The sequence below is a fragment of the Canis lupus genome, chromosome 26 (assembly GCF_011100685.1).
Source record: "Canis lupus familiaris isolate Mischka breed German Shepherd chromosome 26, alternate assembly UU_Cfam_GSD_1.0, whole genome shotgun sequence".
Taxonomy (NCBI): domain Eukaryota; kingdom Metazoa; phylum Chordata; class Mammalia; order Carnivora; family Canidae; genus Canis; species Canis lupus.
In genome coordinates, this window is record NC_049247.1 from 18,573,359 (window position 1) to 18,591,486 (window position 18,128).

Below are 18,128 nucleotides of genomic sequence, written 5' to 3' on the forward strand. Positions count from 1 at the left end.
GGGGCTGATTACGTGTTTTTTGTTTTTGTTTTTGTTTTTCTTTTTCAAAACAAAACATTGCCATAGCAATGTCCTGTCCAAATAGAAAATTTTCAGGACTACAAATTATTATTTAAAAAAACAAAGCAAAAATCTGGTGGAGGAGAGAGAGAGTTTGTTATCCCTGCTGTGCTGGGATGCTCAGTCTGGGCATAGCAGAGGATGGTTGGCACCTATTTTCCTCTCTACTCGTTGACATGTTTTTGAAAAAGCTATTGGTTTTAGAGTGGTTTTAGACATGGTTTTTTATCCATGTCTCTGCGTAGACATCAAAGTTGTTTTCATTTGTGCTGATGGGCGTAGGCATATATACTAGAGCTTTCACACGTAATATCTTGGATGTAAATTAGGTAGTTGGTTACAGTGCTGAATTAATTTGAAGATAAGGCTCATGAAAGAAATCTTGATGTTCACTCTTGAAAATATATGCAGACTCAGAGCAAACAGCAAGAAAAATAATTGTGAACGCAGTAAGCATTTGTGGTTTTTTTGGCCAAGCCATGTTTTATAAGCCCTTATGTGCATGATTATATTTAATTGTTATAACAGCACAGTAAGACAAGAGGATGTCTCATTTTACAGCCTAGGAAACACCAGCCCAGGCAGTAACTGGTTTGTCAAAGGTCACCCTGTTCGCAGTATCTCACGACAGGGAAGTGCTTCGGGTATACAGAATGTTTTAGCTCTTTTCATGCATCCAGTAATGCATGTAAGTAGAGTTGATGCTGGCCCCATATCAAACAAGGAAATTGAAGCTCCCAGAAGTGAAGTCCCTTCTTAATATTAACACAACCACTTAGTACCCTAGCTCTGTCAGGCGCCGGTGTCTTCTGGCATCTAGGCTAGCGTCCTTTCTGCCACACCAGGCTACGTCCCAGACTACAAGAAGACTAAACACATACCAAGTCGGGGTTCAGCTTTGTTGTCCCTGCACTTTAGGAGGCAAGATCTCTTTGGTCCAAACAGGAAGGCCATTGCCTGGAAGCCTCAGACAAACACTACAAAGGACAGAGCCACAGGCCGTGAGTAGGGCCAGTGGGCACCAGCCAGAGGACGTGCAAGTTTTATGTGGAAAAGCTTACAGATCTTCCAGCCCTTTTCCATAGTCCATAATGCAGAACACCACCACCTTTACTTATCACTAAAGACAAGAAGAGTTCCATCATCTTTTCATTGAGTTTCACAGACTTTTCCAGTCACTGACCTCCCACTGTAAATCCTCAGGCCTATGTTACTTCTTCCTTCTTTTTCTCTTCTTCCTGTCACCGAACTCCTATTCGTTGTTAGAGGTCATCCCCTCAGAGAGCCTTCCTGGCTGCACCAGACTGGATAGCAAGAAGGTAACCTTATGACACTTGAGTTTTCATGCAGCACCTGACTTATACCAGTGTAGCTTTGGTTACATACACTGTGTGGTTTCCTGGCACATAATACAGGCAGTAGCAATGGCTAATGCTTAGGAAGAGCTTGTCTTATGACAGGCATTATTCTAAATACTCTGGATTCTTACTACCACATTGCTTCTCAAAACTGTAATGAAAGCAGAATCATTATTATTCCCATTTTGCAGATGAGAAAATCTTAAGTCTCTGAAAGTTTAGGTCAGTATCTCCAAGGTTATGCAGCTGCTATGCGGCAGAATCAGGAATTGAACAGTCTAGTCTAGTTCTGGAGCCCCTGTTCTTAGCCACTTCACTGTTGTGTCTCTGCATTTGGGGGGCACTAATTGTTTGCTGGGCACTGTTCTAGGGCTTACAAACTCATTTAATCCTCACAGCAGCCCTAGAAAGTATAAGTACTCATGTTTCCTCTGTGCACAGGGATGTTGAGTTGTTTGCCCAGGACCATCATTATAAGTGGCCCAGGCAGGATTTGAACCAGGATCTGTTTGGCTCTGGCACCCATGCCCTAAGCCTCTACATCATACCACTTGCTTTGATTTTTGGTCTTCTAGAAGTCTCTGCTTTCTATCAGACTGTGAACCCCTTGAAAGCAGAGCCTGTATGTAGTCCCCTTCCCCGCCACCCCCCCACCCCCGCCTTCCACCCTTACAGAGGCTACTTGAGAGAGGTGTTGTTTGAATGAGTGACCAAGGTGGCAAAATCTGCCAAGGTGAGATAAAAAAAGGAACAGTTTCCTCATTTTAAAAATTACATAATAAGTGTTTTGCTTCATCATTAAAATTTCCTTGCAGTCCAAGGAAAAATGTGGCTGAGGGAGCAGCTAGAGAGAGGAAAAAGTAATGTCCCATTCTGGGCTCTGCTTCCACCTTCATATTTAAGATTGGAAATGCTGACTATGAACAAAGACTTCTATCACTCCATGCCTCATTAGGGATTTAGAAAACACACTGTTTAATTGTGGTCAGAGTTGGATACAGGGTGCAGAGGTTTCCAGTCCTTTGTATGAGTGAAAACCAGCAGCCCATGGTTGTGGTGCCATCTGGAGATGGCAGGTGGTGTTACTGCTCCAACAGCTCTAAGACTGGGTCAGAATTCAACTTGGAAAATGCATTTCCAGTTGAGTCAGTGAAGTCCCATTTCATAATTGTTTCTCTGTGACTTCATGCTTTGATCAAATCAGTAGTTGTTTTCCATTCCTTCTGTTAAAATAAATAATAAATAAATAAATAAATAAATAAATAAATAAATAAATAAAATAAAAAAAATAAAAAAAACAAGGCCTGCTCTACATTCAGGTAGTTAAGTTCAATTTGGAGCTGTTTGACTACTTATAAAGCCTTGACTAAAAATAGTGTATATCAGGATAAAAGCAAACTTATAATGCGGGGGGGTGGCAAGCAGATGCCACACCCCTGGGGGAGAGAGGCAAGGTAGATCTTCTTTTGCTGTCTATGCTTGCTCACAGCTGCATTGTTTAAAATTTGAGGGTTCAGGAGAAATCAGGTGATGTGCTAATAACTCAGACCCTCAGAAGACACCTTTGTTTTGCCGTGATTGACGTAAGGGGTTGTGTAGTTAGCCTGGACAGAATTTAGTTGTAAGAATGATCACTTAATTCGTGACTTTTCTCATTCTTCAGGATGGCAAACTTTTTCTTCTAATTTTTTGCAGGACACCAGAACTGAACTGAACCTTAAACACTCATCTAATCCAGACCTCTGCCTTCCACTAAGCAGTTGAAAACAGACAGTTCCTTAAAAATCCCCAACAAAGGAAAATTTTGTTTCTCACTTGTTCCACTGTTGAGCATGATCTAAGTTTTTCATGGCAAGTTCTAAGTTTTTCATGAACTAGTTCCTTAAAATCTTTTTTGGTGGTAAATTTATTTAATAATACATTTGAGTTGTTTAATATATTTTAAACATACAGATTATTTAATATCTGTATGTTTAAAATATATTAAAGTATTTAATGTGTTTTAATCTCCGTATATAAGAAGATCATTATCATTATTTTAAACTTTAGCTTTTCCACAAATTTAATGTTACTTAATATCTGGTTTTCTACAGGATTCTATGACTCAGCTTAGTGGTGACTCCGTTCTTTCTTCTCAGAGGGTGTCTCTTAGTCTATTAAAAGGTCTTCCTTTCACTGTCATAGTCTCTTGTCCCTTCTGTCTGATGCTTTTTGCAACCCTGTCCCCTCTGCCACCCTGGCATGTCTGCAGGAAGATATGGCGAATCTTCTGTGTGTCTTTTTTGCCAGTCAGGATTTTTTAAACCACTTCATTGAGCTATAATACACATACAGTTCGCCCATTTAAAGTGTACAATTCAGTGGTCCTAATTTCACAGATACATACAGCCATTACCAGAGATGATTTTAGCACATTTCATTACCTCAAAAAAGAAACCCTCTACCCATTAACTATCACTGCCCCCAAGTCCCCGGTACTAAGCAACCACTAATCTACTTTCTGTCTCTACATATCTTTCTATTCTGGATCTTTCATGTATACAAAATCCTGCAATATGTGTGGTCTTTTGGAACTCACTTTTATCACTTAGCATAATATTTTCAAGCTTCATCCATGTTGTAGCATGAATCAGTACTCAGTTGCTTTGTGTGGGCAAGTAACATTCCGATGTATAGAGATAGCACATTTTGTTTATCTCTCTCAGTTGCTGGACATTTAGGTTGTTACCGCATTTTGGCCTTTATGAATAATGCTGCAATGAACATTCACGTACAAGTTTTTGTCTGGAAGTAGATTTTCATTTCTCTTGGGTTGCCTTAGGAGTGATAATGCTGGGGCATATAGTAATTCTATGTTTAATCATTTGAAAACTTGTCAGATTTTTCCAAAGTGGCTGCACCATTTTACATTCCCACCAGCGGTGGGGGGAGGGGGGGGGGCTCTGATTGCCTCCCATCCTCATGGATCACTCATGGTCTTTTGATTATAGCCTCCTAGGGGGTATGAGCCAATATTTTATTATGGTTTAGATTTGCATTTCCCTAATGACTAATATTGTGCACATTTTCATGTGCCTTAAAACTATCTATATATCTTTCTTGCAGAAATGTTCTGTTTAGATTCCTTGCCTATTTTAAAAATTGGGTTATTTTCCTTTTATTACTGATTTGTTCAGAGTCCTTTATATATTCTTTTTCATTGTCTTGATCGTGTCGTTTGAAAGGCAAAGTTTTTAATTTTGATAAGGCCCAGTTTATCTTTTTTTCTTCACAAGATTTTTCTATGATAAATGTTACAGAATTTATTATGTATATTATGTATATTTTTATTTTCCAAATGTAAAACACAGAAAACATGTTGTTTTAAAAACTGCACCATCCCTCAGGAGCCCTAGTGGGGCTGCTCCCCCCTCCAGAACTGTGGGCCTAGCTGGGTGCTGTCCCACAGTGCTGCTTCTCACAGGTGCTTCACTTGTTTTCTATTCTTCTTTCCTTTTTTTTTTTTTTCCTCACGCTTCTAGCTGGAGAGTTTTGAACTTAACAGGGAATTTTAAATAAAATCTGAACTATTATTAAATAAAAGTGGAGAGGCAATATTTCATAGGCCTGATGAATGTTCTGATCTTTAATATCCTCCATTTTAAAAGTACCTCCATAGATGTAGTCGTTGTACAATATTCTGCCTTTTGTCCAAAGACCAGTGTGTGTTCTATTTCTGCAGAGCAAGTCTGCAAATTGGATGGTCACAGTAAAAGGTCATCCCTCATATGGACCCTCTTGCTTCCTTTCCCAACAGGTGTGGCAGATCCCAGAAAACGGACTCACTCTTTCCCTGACCGAACCTGTGGTAATTTTAGAAGGCCACTCGAAGAGAGTTGGCATTGTGGCCTGGCATCCAACTGCCCGCAATGTACTTCTTAGTGCAGGTAGGAGCAAAGTGGTGGGTAAGGGCCAATGTGTTTGACCATGCGTTGTGCAGTGGCCAATGTGTTTGTGCATTGTGCAGTTCTGAAGCAGCTTACTGGGAATCCACGGTGAGGGGCTAAGATGCAGCAGCTCCCCAGCCCACCTGCAGACATGCACATGTCTGTGTGAAAAGGCCAATGACTCAAGACTTCTTGCCTAGAGAAATGAACACGCTTACCTAGAATTCCAGCAGACTCATGGCTCCTGCTGGGGCCCTTCATGGAACACAGTTTTAGTTATTCCTGATACAGCAGGAGGATCCCTCATGGGAGCCCTGGGTGCCAGGCTCTGATGTTGTTGCCAATCTTGGGGTGGTCCTGATAGGCAAATCTCCTCCTTCCTTTAAGGAAGATACTTTGATTTTTTTCTCCTTATACATATAATACATGTATGTTATAGGAAAAAATATATAAATAAAAGGGGAAAATAAAATCATTTGTAATCCTACCAGTCCATCACCATTGATATTTCTTTCCAGAAGATACTTATGCTAACATACATAAATGATTTTACCCACAAAAATGGGTTCAGACATTTTACATGTGACCTGCTTTTTGTATTTAGTGGTGCGCTGTGGTCCTCTCCGTGTCCTATTAAATGTTATTCCTGTGATATTTTTAACAATGCTACCAATACTTGGATACCTTCATTTATTTAATTAGGCCCCTATTTCAGTACACTGAGGCTTTCTGCATTTTTTTACACTGTTGAACAGCACTACAGTGTATCAAACCAAGACCTAGTGTTCTTGCTTTGCCACTAGAGTAGTTTCCAAGTGTTATCCTACAGAAATCTTGTCCTCAGTCTACAAGTTGAGGTTTTATCTTTTATAGGAACAATACAAAGGTCACAAGGGAGCCTTTTGGGATGGTGGAAATGTTCTATATCTTGATTGTGTTGGTGGCTACATGAATATATACATTTGTCAAAGTTTAGCAAATGTATACTCAAAATGGGAACGTTGCATTGTATGTAAATTATACCTTAATAAAAGTGATTTATGAAAACTGCTAGTGGTAGAATTTCAAAGATATTTCCTCTCACCAGTAAAAAAAAAAGGAAGGGAGGAGGCAGTTGAGCTTTTTTAAGTAGGAATAGAGGGTGTTTATGGTGAATTTACCAGGTACCTATTGAAATCAAGGGCTGCTTTTAAAAAATGACGCTATATAGAATTCTCTCTTTTATTTAAAATCACAAGTAACTATACCTGGGAACCCTCCTAATGTTCTCCTCACTCTGATAAGGAGAGAAAACAGTTCCAAAGGCGGAATTCTGTCATGGAAATTTTCCTGCTGCCCCTTGTCATCGAGGTCGAACATAGGGCATCATCAGCCAACTGTTTCCCACTCTGCCTTCTACAAGCAAAGGAGAATGCCTTGATGGCAGTGTTGTGCATATTTTAAGACTACATGATCCATCCATGGTGGCTGAAGTTACCTGTTTGCCTGTGGTGCACAAGGCAGAAGGGTCGGGTCTCATCCCAGGGTTCAGCTACAGCTTTGCTGTTGTGCATGCTTTTTCTCCAGTCTCCTGCTTCTAGCCCTTAGACAGCTTAGGTGTCTGGGTATCAGTGGCTAAGTTTTTTGAAATGCTTGCAAAATTGGCTTATTGACAAGAATTTATCTTCAAGATATCCATCCTTTATTTGGCTTCATCCTTGAACTAATGTCCTGGAAGGCAACAAATGGCACCTGCCTTTCTTTCTGTTTTTTTTTTTTTTTTAAGATACTGTTTATTTATTCATGAGACACAGAGAGGCAGAGACACAGGCAGAGGGAGAAGCAGACTCCTGGGGACCTGGATCACCACCTGAGCCAAAGGCAGATGCTTTACCTCTGAGCCACCCAGGTGTCCCTGGCACCCACCTTTTAAAGGAATCTAGGGTGGGGCACCTGGGTGGCTCAGCCAGGTAAGCATCCAACTCTTGGTTTCGGATCAAGTCGTGATCTCAGGGTCCTGGGATCGAGTCCTGCATCAGGCTCCATGCTCAGCAGGGGTTCTGCTTGGGATTCTCTCTGTTCTTCCCTCCATGCACGTCCTCTTTCTCTCTCAAATAAATAACTCTTTAATAAAATAAAGGGAACTTGGGGCTGATGCTTGAAGGAAAGTAGAGTCTATGATCAGAGGGGTGTGGCTATGTCAGCATTGTGGCCTCTCTGGGGATCAGCTTCTGAATCCACATGTCTACTTGATTACAGTTTGGGCTTCTTAGATCAGCCCAGTCTTGACCTATTTTTCTCCCCTTTAAAAGATAAAGATCTGTTGTGAGCACATGCATTTACCTTCTGGTTACTTGGTTTACCATGCTTTAATGGAAGACCATGTTTTACAGCATTATTGATTTGAATAATGTGCTGTCCCACATTTTTGTTGAGTATTCTAAGCAGTTATTTAAACTCTTCATTTTTAGTTCTGCTGTGGAGAAGAAATAAACTGTATCCATTCTGATGTTGGTTTAGTGGAAAAGGAAGCTTAAGATCACGTGGGGTCCACCAGCCCCAGTTAACTCAAAAAACATAGAATTGTATTTTCTTAGAGTTCTTTGGTCATTGCTTTTTGTTTGTTTCATATGAACCCGAACTTAGCAAGCCATATTCTACCTTTACCACATTTCTTTTATACAGATGTCTTTTTTCTTTGTCGCTTGAGTTTTTAACTTCTAGCAAGTAAGTCAGGCCACTTATAATCAGCGTCATTCTTTCTGTGCATTTGTCTCCTCACTGCATTTGTAGCTTTCAAGTGTTACTCTACAGGTGTTTCTAATCTCTGAGGGGTGTGGCTTTGCTTGCTTACAGGCTGTGATAATGCCATCATCATCTGGAATGTGGGGACAGGGGAAGCCCTTATAAACTTGGATGATATGCATTCAGACATGATTTACAACGTAAGCTGGAACCGGAATGGCAGTCTGATCTGCACAGCTTCCAAAGACAAGAAAGTGAGAGTAATCGATCCTAGAAAACAAGAGATCGTTGCTGTAAGTATGCTTAGGACAAGTGCCTCCATCTCTGTAGCACTTCAGTGAGTGTGAACTTTGCTTGTTAAGGCTCCCTGGTCAGTGGAGCCTCGTTGTGTGCAGACAGCAGACCACGAATCCACAGAGCCTTGTACAAGTTTCTGCCTCCCAGCCACCCTTCAGAGTTGTGCATTCCAGCATTGACATGAGCCTTCTCTCTCACTTGGTGACCATTTTTCACAAAGAAACAAAGTTTTTATCAGTTCACTGGAGTCTTCATGAATTTACAAACCTAGATCAGCTAATCTAAACAGTTAATTGCAATCCTGGCTTAGTGCTGAGTATTGGTTAATTGATCCCTGTCCCTTCCTGTAACCATCATCAGAGCACCTCACAGAGATGCCACCGGCTATCTCTTCAGCTCAGTGCCTTAGTTCCTGCCACCCAAACTCAGCCTCACCAGGTCACCCAGCATGACAGAAGACAGGCATTTGGGACTTGAGCTGGGGTTGAAACGGCAGATGCTGGATCCCATCCAGCATGGGATGTCTTGCATCAGCCCTGCTCTGTGGTCCTGCATTTACCTTTCTCTGGGATGTGCTGATTCTTGGACAGTATTACTTCTTAAGAGTTGGATAGTGGTTGTGGCTAGTGCTTCTCAAGCACCGAGGACTCTCCCAGCCCTTCACAAAGTGCTTTCTCCACTAGAACCTTCTAGGGCTCACTGCTTGTGCACTCTCAGTAGACACATGAGATTAAGGAAAGGGTTACTGAACCATACAGCCTTCTGTACAATGAAATTGGTAGAAACTGAAGGGTATATCCAACTTTCAGGTTATCTTCCTGAGAAGCAGACATCTGGCAGAGTCCTTTCATGTTTTCTTTTTGCAGAACATGGGCATGGGTTGGCAGCAGGGCATAGTGGAAGGAGTGAGGCTTTTGAGTCATCAACTGGCATTTCTGCTTACTAACTAGCTGAGGGACCTTGGCCAAATTACATAGTGTCTCTGGTTTCTCATCTTCAGAGGAGACAAACACACACACACACGCATACCTGGTAATCTGAAAGACATGGGGGTGGGCATGGGTTAAATTCAGTGTATGAGCCCTCCATCTTTCTTGCAGTTTGAATATAATATTCCTATTGTTCTTGATCTCCCAGGAGAAGGAGAAAGCACACGAAGGAGCAAGACCCATGAGAGCCATCTTTCTGGCTGATGGGAATGTCTTTACCACTGGTTTCAGCCGCATGAGTGAGCGGCAGCTGGCTCTCTGGAATCCGGTATGCCCCTTCCCAGCCTTTCCACAGGCTTACACTTGAGCTTTCTCTCTTTTCTGAGCAGGTCTTTGGGTGGGTAGGTAGATTATAGGATTCTTAGTGTAGTTTTCTGAACTCCTGCTTGACTTGAATTGGATGTGACACTCTCGTCGTCACTGGAGACTTACTGCTTAAATGTATTAGAAAAATGCATTCTTGATACTCTCAAATACTCTGTGTTGACTATATATTTTTAAAAGACTGCACGAAGAAGCCAGTGTTTGGGACTTGGGAAACAAGTTCTGAACTTTGTATTATAAAGAATATGATCAAATGTTAAAGTCACAATAGTCACGCTTAGGAATATGTTGAGAATAGCATAAGTGAAAAAATAACAAAACTGAATATATGGTATGATCTGTGTGTGTGTGTGTGTATGTGTGTGTGTGTGTGTTGGAAGTAAGTAGACCAAAACGGTCATTGTTTTTGCCATCCACTGGACTGTGGGATTATGGAATATGGGATGGTTTTTATAGTCTTTCTGTAACTTTAACTAAAGAGTGTATTTTTATAATAAGAAAGATTTCTTTAAAAAAAGAAAATAAGGTTTCTCCCTGGCTCAGTTGGTAGAGTACATGGCTCTTGGTCTCAGGCTCATAAATTCAACCCCTGCATTGGGTGTGGAGCCTATTTTAAATACATAAGTTTAAATAAAAAATAAAAGGAAACAAAATCATAAAGGAGAAGAGCTGTCTCATTTTTGTCATGGAATCACACTGATGTATATATACATTGATGAGGTTGTCAAATTGATAGTTTTCAATGGGTTGGAAAATTGATATTTACATGTATGAATTGGTATTTACTTGTATAAGTATTATATATGCATTGTTCAACCTTTCATTATTCTAGGAAATTGCTCCCATAATTATGTATGAAAGAATGATTCATCTTGTAAATGTGTGTGTATATGCAAATATATATTTTTTTGTATTTTTTTCCCCAGAAAAATATGCAGGAACCAATCGCTCTTCATGAAATGGACACTAGCAATGGGGTGTTGCTGCCCTTCTATGACCCTGACACCAGTATCATCTACTTATGTGGAAAGGTAAATGGTCGTTTTAATGTTTCATATTAGATGTAGTCTTGAAAGAGGAAAAAAAATTTAGTAGGTGGGCCGTGCATTACATCATTTTAATATTTTAATTTATCTGATCTCTGTGTATATGCCTTGAGCTAAAGTAAGGGCTGGTGATTTTGGTGTGTTTTAAGTCTTGAGACTGGACCCTTTGAACTTGTCATTTGTGTGGTAACAACACACTGTGTTCAGGACTTCTGACTGCATTAGGTATGGGGCTCTGGCGTTGGGGCAAACGCTGACAGGGACATCTTCACTCAGGCATTTTAGTGAGAAAAAAGGACACATTGTTGTCCTTTCACCTCTAGTGCCATCCAGGATTTTAGATTGCTCTGTAATGGTATGACAAATGAGTAACCAGGTTGCCACATTTAACGCTGAAATCCCCTGGGTAGCCCTTTATTGGCATATCGTTACTTATCACCACATGCCATGGACTTGTGGAGAGAATGGTGCTTTGCGGATAGGAGCTTTTGAAGGCCTCAGATATTCTCCAGGGTGTTCTTGGAGGAGCTCAGCATTAGGGCCCTCTGCTTGAAAGTAGGTGGTCTGACTAGTTTCAGGAGGTGACAGTTGTTACAGGAAGACCCCACACTAAAATCAGAGAGCCTACTTGCCTGCTTTATGAGCCTCTCTCCCTAACTATGATGTCTAGCTTGATGATGATGATGACTTATTTTAGTGGACTGGTAACCTTAATATTCCTTATTCTTTTGTAGGTTCAATTTTCCTTAGAATTTTTGTAGTTGGAATAAATGAACTAAGGCAGCTGGAGCTGTTGATATATTTCCCCTAAACCTGTTAGATAGCCCCTTGCTAGGTAAAGCCAGAGATGTTTCAGTTCTCATATTTGGCTGAGAACGCTTTATATTGTCATAGGTCAGTCAGTTGCTTAGAAACTGAGATCTTGTCTGTTTCTTTGAAAGTCATTTTACTTCAGATGTTCACAATTGCCATAGAGTACATCAGAACAAACAACAGGAGCGGTTACCCAGATATATTATTAACACAGAACATTACTCTTGAATATGCAGGGAGCAAATAGTCTGTGTTTAGCTTCTTTACCATTGCTTTAGATATTTACATCATTGAAACAAATGGAAACCATGCAAAATAAGAGTCTTGAAGGGCATAATACTGCCTGGTTATCTATATACATACTTCCCCCTCTAGCAGGCAGCCCTGCCTTCATTTTTCAGGTTGGTAGAACTGTGTGACAGTTATACTTGGACAAGCTAGCATGTGCTTCAGACCCCCAAAAACATCTGAACATTCTAGGCAAAATTATCATAGAATTTGATACACTGCAATGAGATAGTACTATATTCTTAAGTTAAAGGATACTCATGTTTTAGTGAGTTTTTTAATTAAGAATTATGAGTTAAGAATTAATTATGAAATAAGAATGATTAAGAACTATTTATTCTTAATATTTCTTAATTATAAAAATCTTATTTTTTATCATCGTCTGATTGTCCCATGTTAGTGCCCTTGGGTTTGGGAATGACACTATTCCATGGCAGTGAGAGTACTCAAATCAGTTATTGCCTTCTCTGAGATCCTCCTAGACTTGTGTTTGGTTTTTGAAGTTGAATTGCAATTGCAGTTGCTTGGCCAGAGGTGTTAATGCTTTTGCTCTGACTCCAACTTGATGTCTAGGCTCAGCAGTGTAAAATTTGAGCCTTCAGTAGGAGGCAGAGGACAGACTGTTTAAAGGCTATGCTAGCATTTGATAAGTGAGGGCCTGTTCTGCCATGAAGAGAAACCATTGTATCCTCTTCCTCTGAAGGGAAAGCTGAGGTTGGCCACTGAAGCAGAGTCCCAGTTAATTCTGGTTTATAGGGGAGAGAGATACCACTTTAACCAGATACTTCAGGTAACATTCAATGCAAATTTGTCTCTGATTTCTTGTAGGGTGACAGCAGTATCCGCTATTTTGAGATCACAGATGAATCCCCGTATGTCCACTACCTCAACACATTCAGCAGCAAGGAGCCTCAGAGAGGGATGGGCTACATGCCCAAGAGGGGACTTGATGTTAACAAATGCGAGATTGCCAGGTAAAGAATTGGTATCATAAAGTATTCAGATTGTTTGTGCCACATGTGTTACTCAAGAGTAGTACAACTACCAGTCATGCCATAGTGCCAGTCTATCTACCCTTTGTTGTCCTGTAGAATTGGTATCTCGTTTCCTGCTCACACTTAGGAACGTGGAGTTTTAGAGTAGTGAAGAGCCTTTCAAAATCCTGTAATTGAATTGTGCCCCTCCTCATTCTTTGGACTACATAACCTGTGGTGCAGTGGCTTAGCCAAGGCAGATTTTGTACACTTAAATAGTGAAGCCTTCATCTCTTGTCTTCAGGCTGAGTCTGTGGCCAGTGTCCTCTGGGAGGCAAGCAGGGAGAGCCTGCTGCTGAGATGGACAGAAGAGATGGTTTTCCTGCCCTGAGGGAGACGAACAGGTTCCAAACTGGATTGTAGACCTCATGGATCTTAAACTAGAGAAGCCAAAGACCAATAGCTGGGTTGTTGGGTTAGCTTGATGTAGGAAGTTCAGCTGTGTTATATAATACATAAAATATACTACTGTGGTTTAAAAAAAAATTTGTATTGCATAATGCCTAGTGGTCTTCCTAAACAATAGGCTGTTTTCTCCTCGTGGTCGACAAAAGATAGTCCATGAGATGCATGGATAACTGGCCGTTTTAAACAACAGAATGACTAGTGCTGCACCATCAGGCCTGTGGTCCTACCACACATTTGTACAGTACTGCGTTTCTTTTTTAAATTTTAATTTATTTATTTTAGATAGAGCATGCACAGGGGGAGGGGCAGAGAGAGAGGGGAAAGAGAGAGATCTCAAGTAGACTCCCCGCTGAGCACAGAGCCAGACACAGGGCTCGATCTCACAACCCTGACCTCATGTATGACCTGAGCCAAAATCAAGAGTCGGACACTAGTAACTGACTGAGCCTTGCAGGCACCCCACAACACTACATACGTATCTGCCTAACTATGCTGTCCTGATCACACAATAATGAACACATCTTTAAAAATAATTTTTTAGAAGCCCCTTTTTATATTATTAGAAGTTTCTCTTAAAAATACATTTCTCTACACCTGGAGTGCAAAGGAAAGCTGTCAGAGATAAGTCAAAAGTATGGTTTAAACTAGTCTCATCAAAACATGGTTCAAAACTGATCAAATCCTAACTTAAGGTTGCCTCCAGTATTTGGAAAAGCATTAATTTTACTGTCATCTAAAAGTTTAAAAGACTACAAGCATAACCATTCAGGATACCTCCTACTTACTGTTTATTGAGCACTCGTTATATGCTGGATGCTATGCTAAATGTGCTGCCACACACTCGGGCACTGTAGCACTTGAGCTGGGTGTCAACCCAGGCCGGTCTTCGTTATTGCTCTGCTGACTGCAGAGGTGCCCAGTCTTATCCACATTTTGGGTAATTTCAAATTTTTCTTGAATGTTAGACGTGATGTGGTTTGCTTGAATGCCAAAGTTTTAATCTCAGGATTCTTTTCTTTTCCCTTTTAAAAATCCCATTTATGCTGACAAATGTTCAGCCACCTCTAGTTGGCAGAAGACCTGGCATTCCAGGTCCTAGATTCTGTCTAATATTAGGTGTTTGTTTTCACCTGCCTGCTGACTTGGTCACTTTTGCAGAAGTGAATCATCGTCGGTAGTGGTGTTTCTTCCCCCATGGCTGGTCAGCCCCCAGATTACCAGAGTTGGGCCGTCCCCAGAAGCAAAGACTTCTGCTCCTGGTTCTTGTTTCCAGTCCCCCATTGCCTCGCATTTCTCCTCTGGAAAATGGGAGCACACACTGCACCTGCTCCCCAGAGTAGATCAGCTCAGGTGATAGGCAGAGCGTTTCATGCCCCAGACAGCAGTGTAGAAGACTAGCCGTCAGTCATGAAGCCTGTTAACCTGGCCTCCTGTTTCACTTAATACAACTTTGTTATTATTTCTATTTCTCCCTTGAAGATTCTTCAAACTTCATGAGAGAAAGTGTGAGCCTATTATCATGACTGTTCCCAGGAAGGTAAGTGCCCAGTTTCCTGGGCAATCCACGATTAAAAAGATTCTTAAAATTTCAGGCTTGTCATCTTTAAGCGTTTTCCCAAATGTCTCTTATAGTCCGACCTTTTCCAAGATGACCTGTATCCTGACACAGCGGGGCCTGAAGCAGCGCTGGAGGCAGAGGAGTGGTTTGAGGGGAAAAATGCAGACCCGGTCCTCATCTCCTTAAAGCATGGATACATCCCTGGCAAAAACAGGGATCTCAAGGTGGTCAAGAAGAACATTCTGGATAGCAAGCCCACTGCAAATAAGAAGTGCGACCTGATCAGTGCCCCCAAGAAAACTCCAGACACGGCCAGTGTGGTGAGGACTGCAAGAGGTGGAGGGGTGTGCTTGGTTGTGGCTCAGGGCTTTTAGTAAACGAGGACACATACTATTTGTAAGAACCTTCTTGGTTACATGACATTTATGAGCTCGTGGCCACTTTGGCTCCTTTAGCTGCATTTTTTATAATGACCAGGATAGAAATCTGTCTGCTACCATTTTTGAGAGAGTATACAGGAGCTGCTTGGGTGTTTTCTTAGCGGTCTCTCCCCACCCAGAGTGTTTACATTCATCTCTGATTGGGGTAGAAATGAACCTGGAAAGAAAGGGCCCAAGGAAAGGGAAAGAGTAGTGACAGGGTTCAGGTGTTGCTGAATGTTCCAGAGACAAAATATCTGGCGGTGAGTGGGACTTAGCAGCAAAGATGATCTTGGGCCTATTGGCAAGAACCATGTCATTGGAGTGGTGGGAACCAAAACCTGATGTTGGAGACCCACATGGCCGCTGAGGGTGCTGCTGCTGGGAGAGCGGAGTCCAGCCAGGGAGGAGAGGGCATGGGGAGTTGGCAGGAGTAGAACAGGATCCCAGGGAGCCAGAGGGAAGGCAGAGAGTTGTCAGTGAGAGGGTGAGTGGAATGAAGAGGCAAGGTGCCTGGAAGAGCTGGTGTTTTGGCCATGACTGAGGTAGCCACATGAGGTGCTGTGGATTGCAAGGTTTCCAAAAGAATCAGCTCCACATGTGGCAGAGGCTGAGCCCTCTTCAGAAGAGTGAGCAAGCATGGCAAGGGGGTTGGCTCCTAAGAAGGACCCTCCATGGGAGATGATAGGAGCTCTGTAGCCTCTGGAAGTTCACTCCTGACCTGGGTCACATAAAAGTTACTCCTGATGGTATTGCATGGGGTGGCTGGGCTGTGGGGCAGCCCTGAAGGGATCGGTCCTATCCCACAGTTTGACTTGTTCTGAGTCTCAGTCCAGGTAAGTGCAGAGGCACATGGAATGGGGAGTACTGGGACCCTGGTTCTACTGTGGGGTGGCAGGTGGACTGACCAGCATGCAGTTCCTTTCTCAGAAGGCCCAACTTGGTGGCTATGGCTTGCATTTCCAAAGTAGAAAATTAGATTGTATGCCTTATAAATTCTCAACTTTGGTAAGCTTCGTTTACTGCATTTTAGTCAACCTCTTTCCTCTCCCTCCTCCTTTTTGGTTTCCTTAGCAAAATGAAGCCAAGTTGGATGAGATTTTAAAAGAGATCAAATCTATAAAAGACACAATCTGCAATCAAGACGAACGCATTTCCAAGTTAGAACAGCAGATGGCGAAGATTGCAGCCTGAAGGTCCATCCCCCACCCCCAAAATGGGAGCAGGAACTTGTGCTTGGTAGCTGGTTGTTGGCGTGGTCCCAGGGAGGGCGAAAGGGAGGCACTGCCATTCGGAGACATTCCGGGTCACATTTGTCAACCAGCGATAGGCCACATTCCAGTAAGAACTCAATTCGTCTCCCAAATTTGCAGAAACATAATGTGATTTAAAAGCCGAGCTTTTTATCAGAAAGCTTTTTTGATGTTTTAAGTGTTATGTGACTTGTCGAACTTTTAAAAGACAAAAGTGCTACTTTTAAAATCCCAGATATTCTGAATTTTAGAAAACCAACCAATTCTGATTCAGTGTCGTGCCCAAGTACCTTTTTTTTTTTATAAACAGGGACCAATGCCACATTGCTTTTTATATTTCTTTTTTTTAATGTTGCCAAAACCAAAAGTAGCTTTTTTCCCCCCTTGTATTTTGCTACTTTGCAGTATTTGTGTGTGGTTTTTTTTTTTTTTTCTTAATTTGAAAGGGACAGCACTGTGTATGTTTATAAACTAAATGAAGATAAGATATTATTTTGTATACACGTTCATCTGAGAACAATCAGAGCAGTAGCCACATGGTGCTGGCTCGTTTGCAGCACAAACCTGGTCATCCTCATGACTGTACAGAAGGAAGACTTGAAAAATCACGTGGGTTCGATCACCACCCTCTCCTTTCATGGAGTCTTCTGATCAAAAAAGCTCCTATTGTATTGTTTTCTTTCTTTCTCTTTTCTAGAAACTGGGTGGTTGTACCAGATGGAATTTCACTTCTTGGTTATCCTGTGCTTCAGATGATTATAATCTAACCTAAACTAGCATGTGTTTCTGCAGTTTTGTTATACACATAGAATCTATTGCATTGATCACTTTAAACATCATGTTTCAGGTTTCGGTCAATACTTGATAAGGGCCCAGGACAAGAAGCCACAGAAGCCACTGTGGAGTGTTCCTTCTTGCCCATTTCAGCAGCTTGCCTAGCTCTTCAGTACAGTAGGAGACTAAGACCTAGGGAAGCTGGAGGGGAGTGTGTGCCCCCACGTGATCCTCTGCTCTTCCGAACATCCCATGCTGTCTCTGTGCCATGCTGCCTGCAGCATGGCTCTCCCTGTGCCACCAGAGCCCCTGCCCTCCCCTCAGTCTCCCAGATGCAGCCATCTCTCTCAGGGCTCCCCCAGCCAGTCCTTCTGTCCTTCCTGCCTCTCAGCCCTCTCCACGTTCAGCTAAGAGGAGGCCAGAGGGTGCTATTTAATATTGAGACTGAGGAGAACGGTCTAGAATTATGCAAAACCAGGAGCACAGGCCTCTGCTGTAGCTTTAATGTGTACAAACCTGTCCCTTTGCCCCCTCTACCATACCAACATGCTTTGCACCTCCAGCTCCCACAGAGGCTCCCCAGACTCAGGGGCCAGGGACTGAGCTCTGAATACCTATTCCATTACCAAGTTAGCTTCTCTCCCATTTCCATGTTTTCATTTTGCACGCTTGAGGAGCAAGATTTAAGGAATCTCGGGGAAGAGCTGAGTGAGTGTGGTTGAACATGGAACAGATGGTGCCAGTGGGCCCCCCTGGGGGCTCTTGGCGCCTATTCCTGCTGATGTGGAAGGGAACTGGCAGGGAATGTCTATAACCGGGAATCAGGATGGAGATGGAGTGTGGTGACAGCGGGTTGG

The 18,128-nt window shown here is 42.1% G+C and overlaps 1 protein-coding gene across 1 annotated transcript in view; it reads left to right on the forward strand.

Moving 5' to 3' along the window:
• Positions 1 to 17,274, forward strand: part of CORO1C (coronin 1C) — a 75,316-nt gene extending 58,042 nt beyond the window's left edge. Inside the window, exons 4-11 of the mRNA XM_038575432.1 lie at positions 5,215 to 5,344; positions 8,180 to 8,361; positions 9,503 to 9,622; positions 10,605 to 10,709; positions 12,654 to 12,799; positions 14,747 to 14,804; positions 14,900 to 15,145; positions 16,319 to 17,274. Coding sequence (XP_038431360.1) covers positions 5,215 to 5,344; positions 8,180 to 8,361; positions 9,503 to 9,622; positions 10,605 to 10,709; positions 12,654 to 12,799; positions 14,747 to 14,804; positions 14,900 to 15,145; positions 16,319 to 16,438 — 1,107 coding nt within the window. The 3' untranslated portion in view covers positions 16,439 to 17,274. The remainder of the gene's footprint in view (positions 1 to 5,214; positions 5,345 to 8,179; positions 8,362 to 9,502; positions 9,623 to 10,604; positions 10,710 to 12,653; positions 12,800 to 14,746; positions 14,805 to 14,899; positions 15,146 to 16,318) is intronic.
• The last annotated feature ends 854 nt before the right edge of the window (positions 17,275 to 18,128 follow it).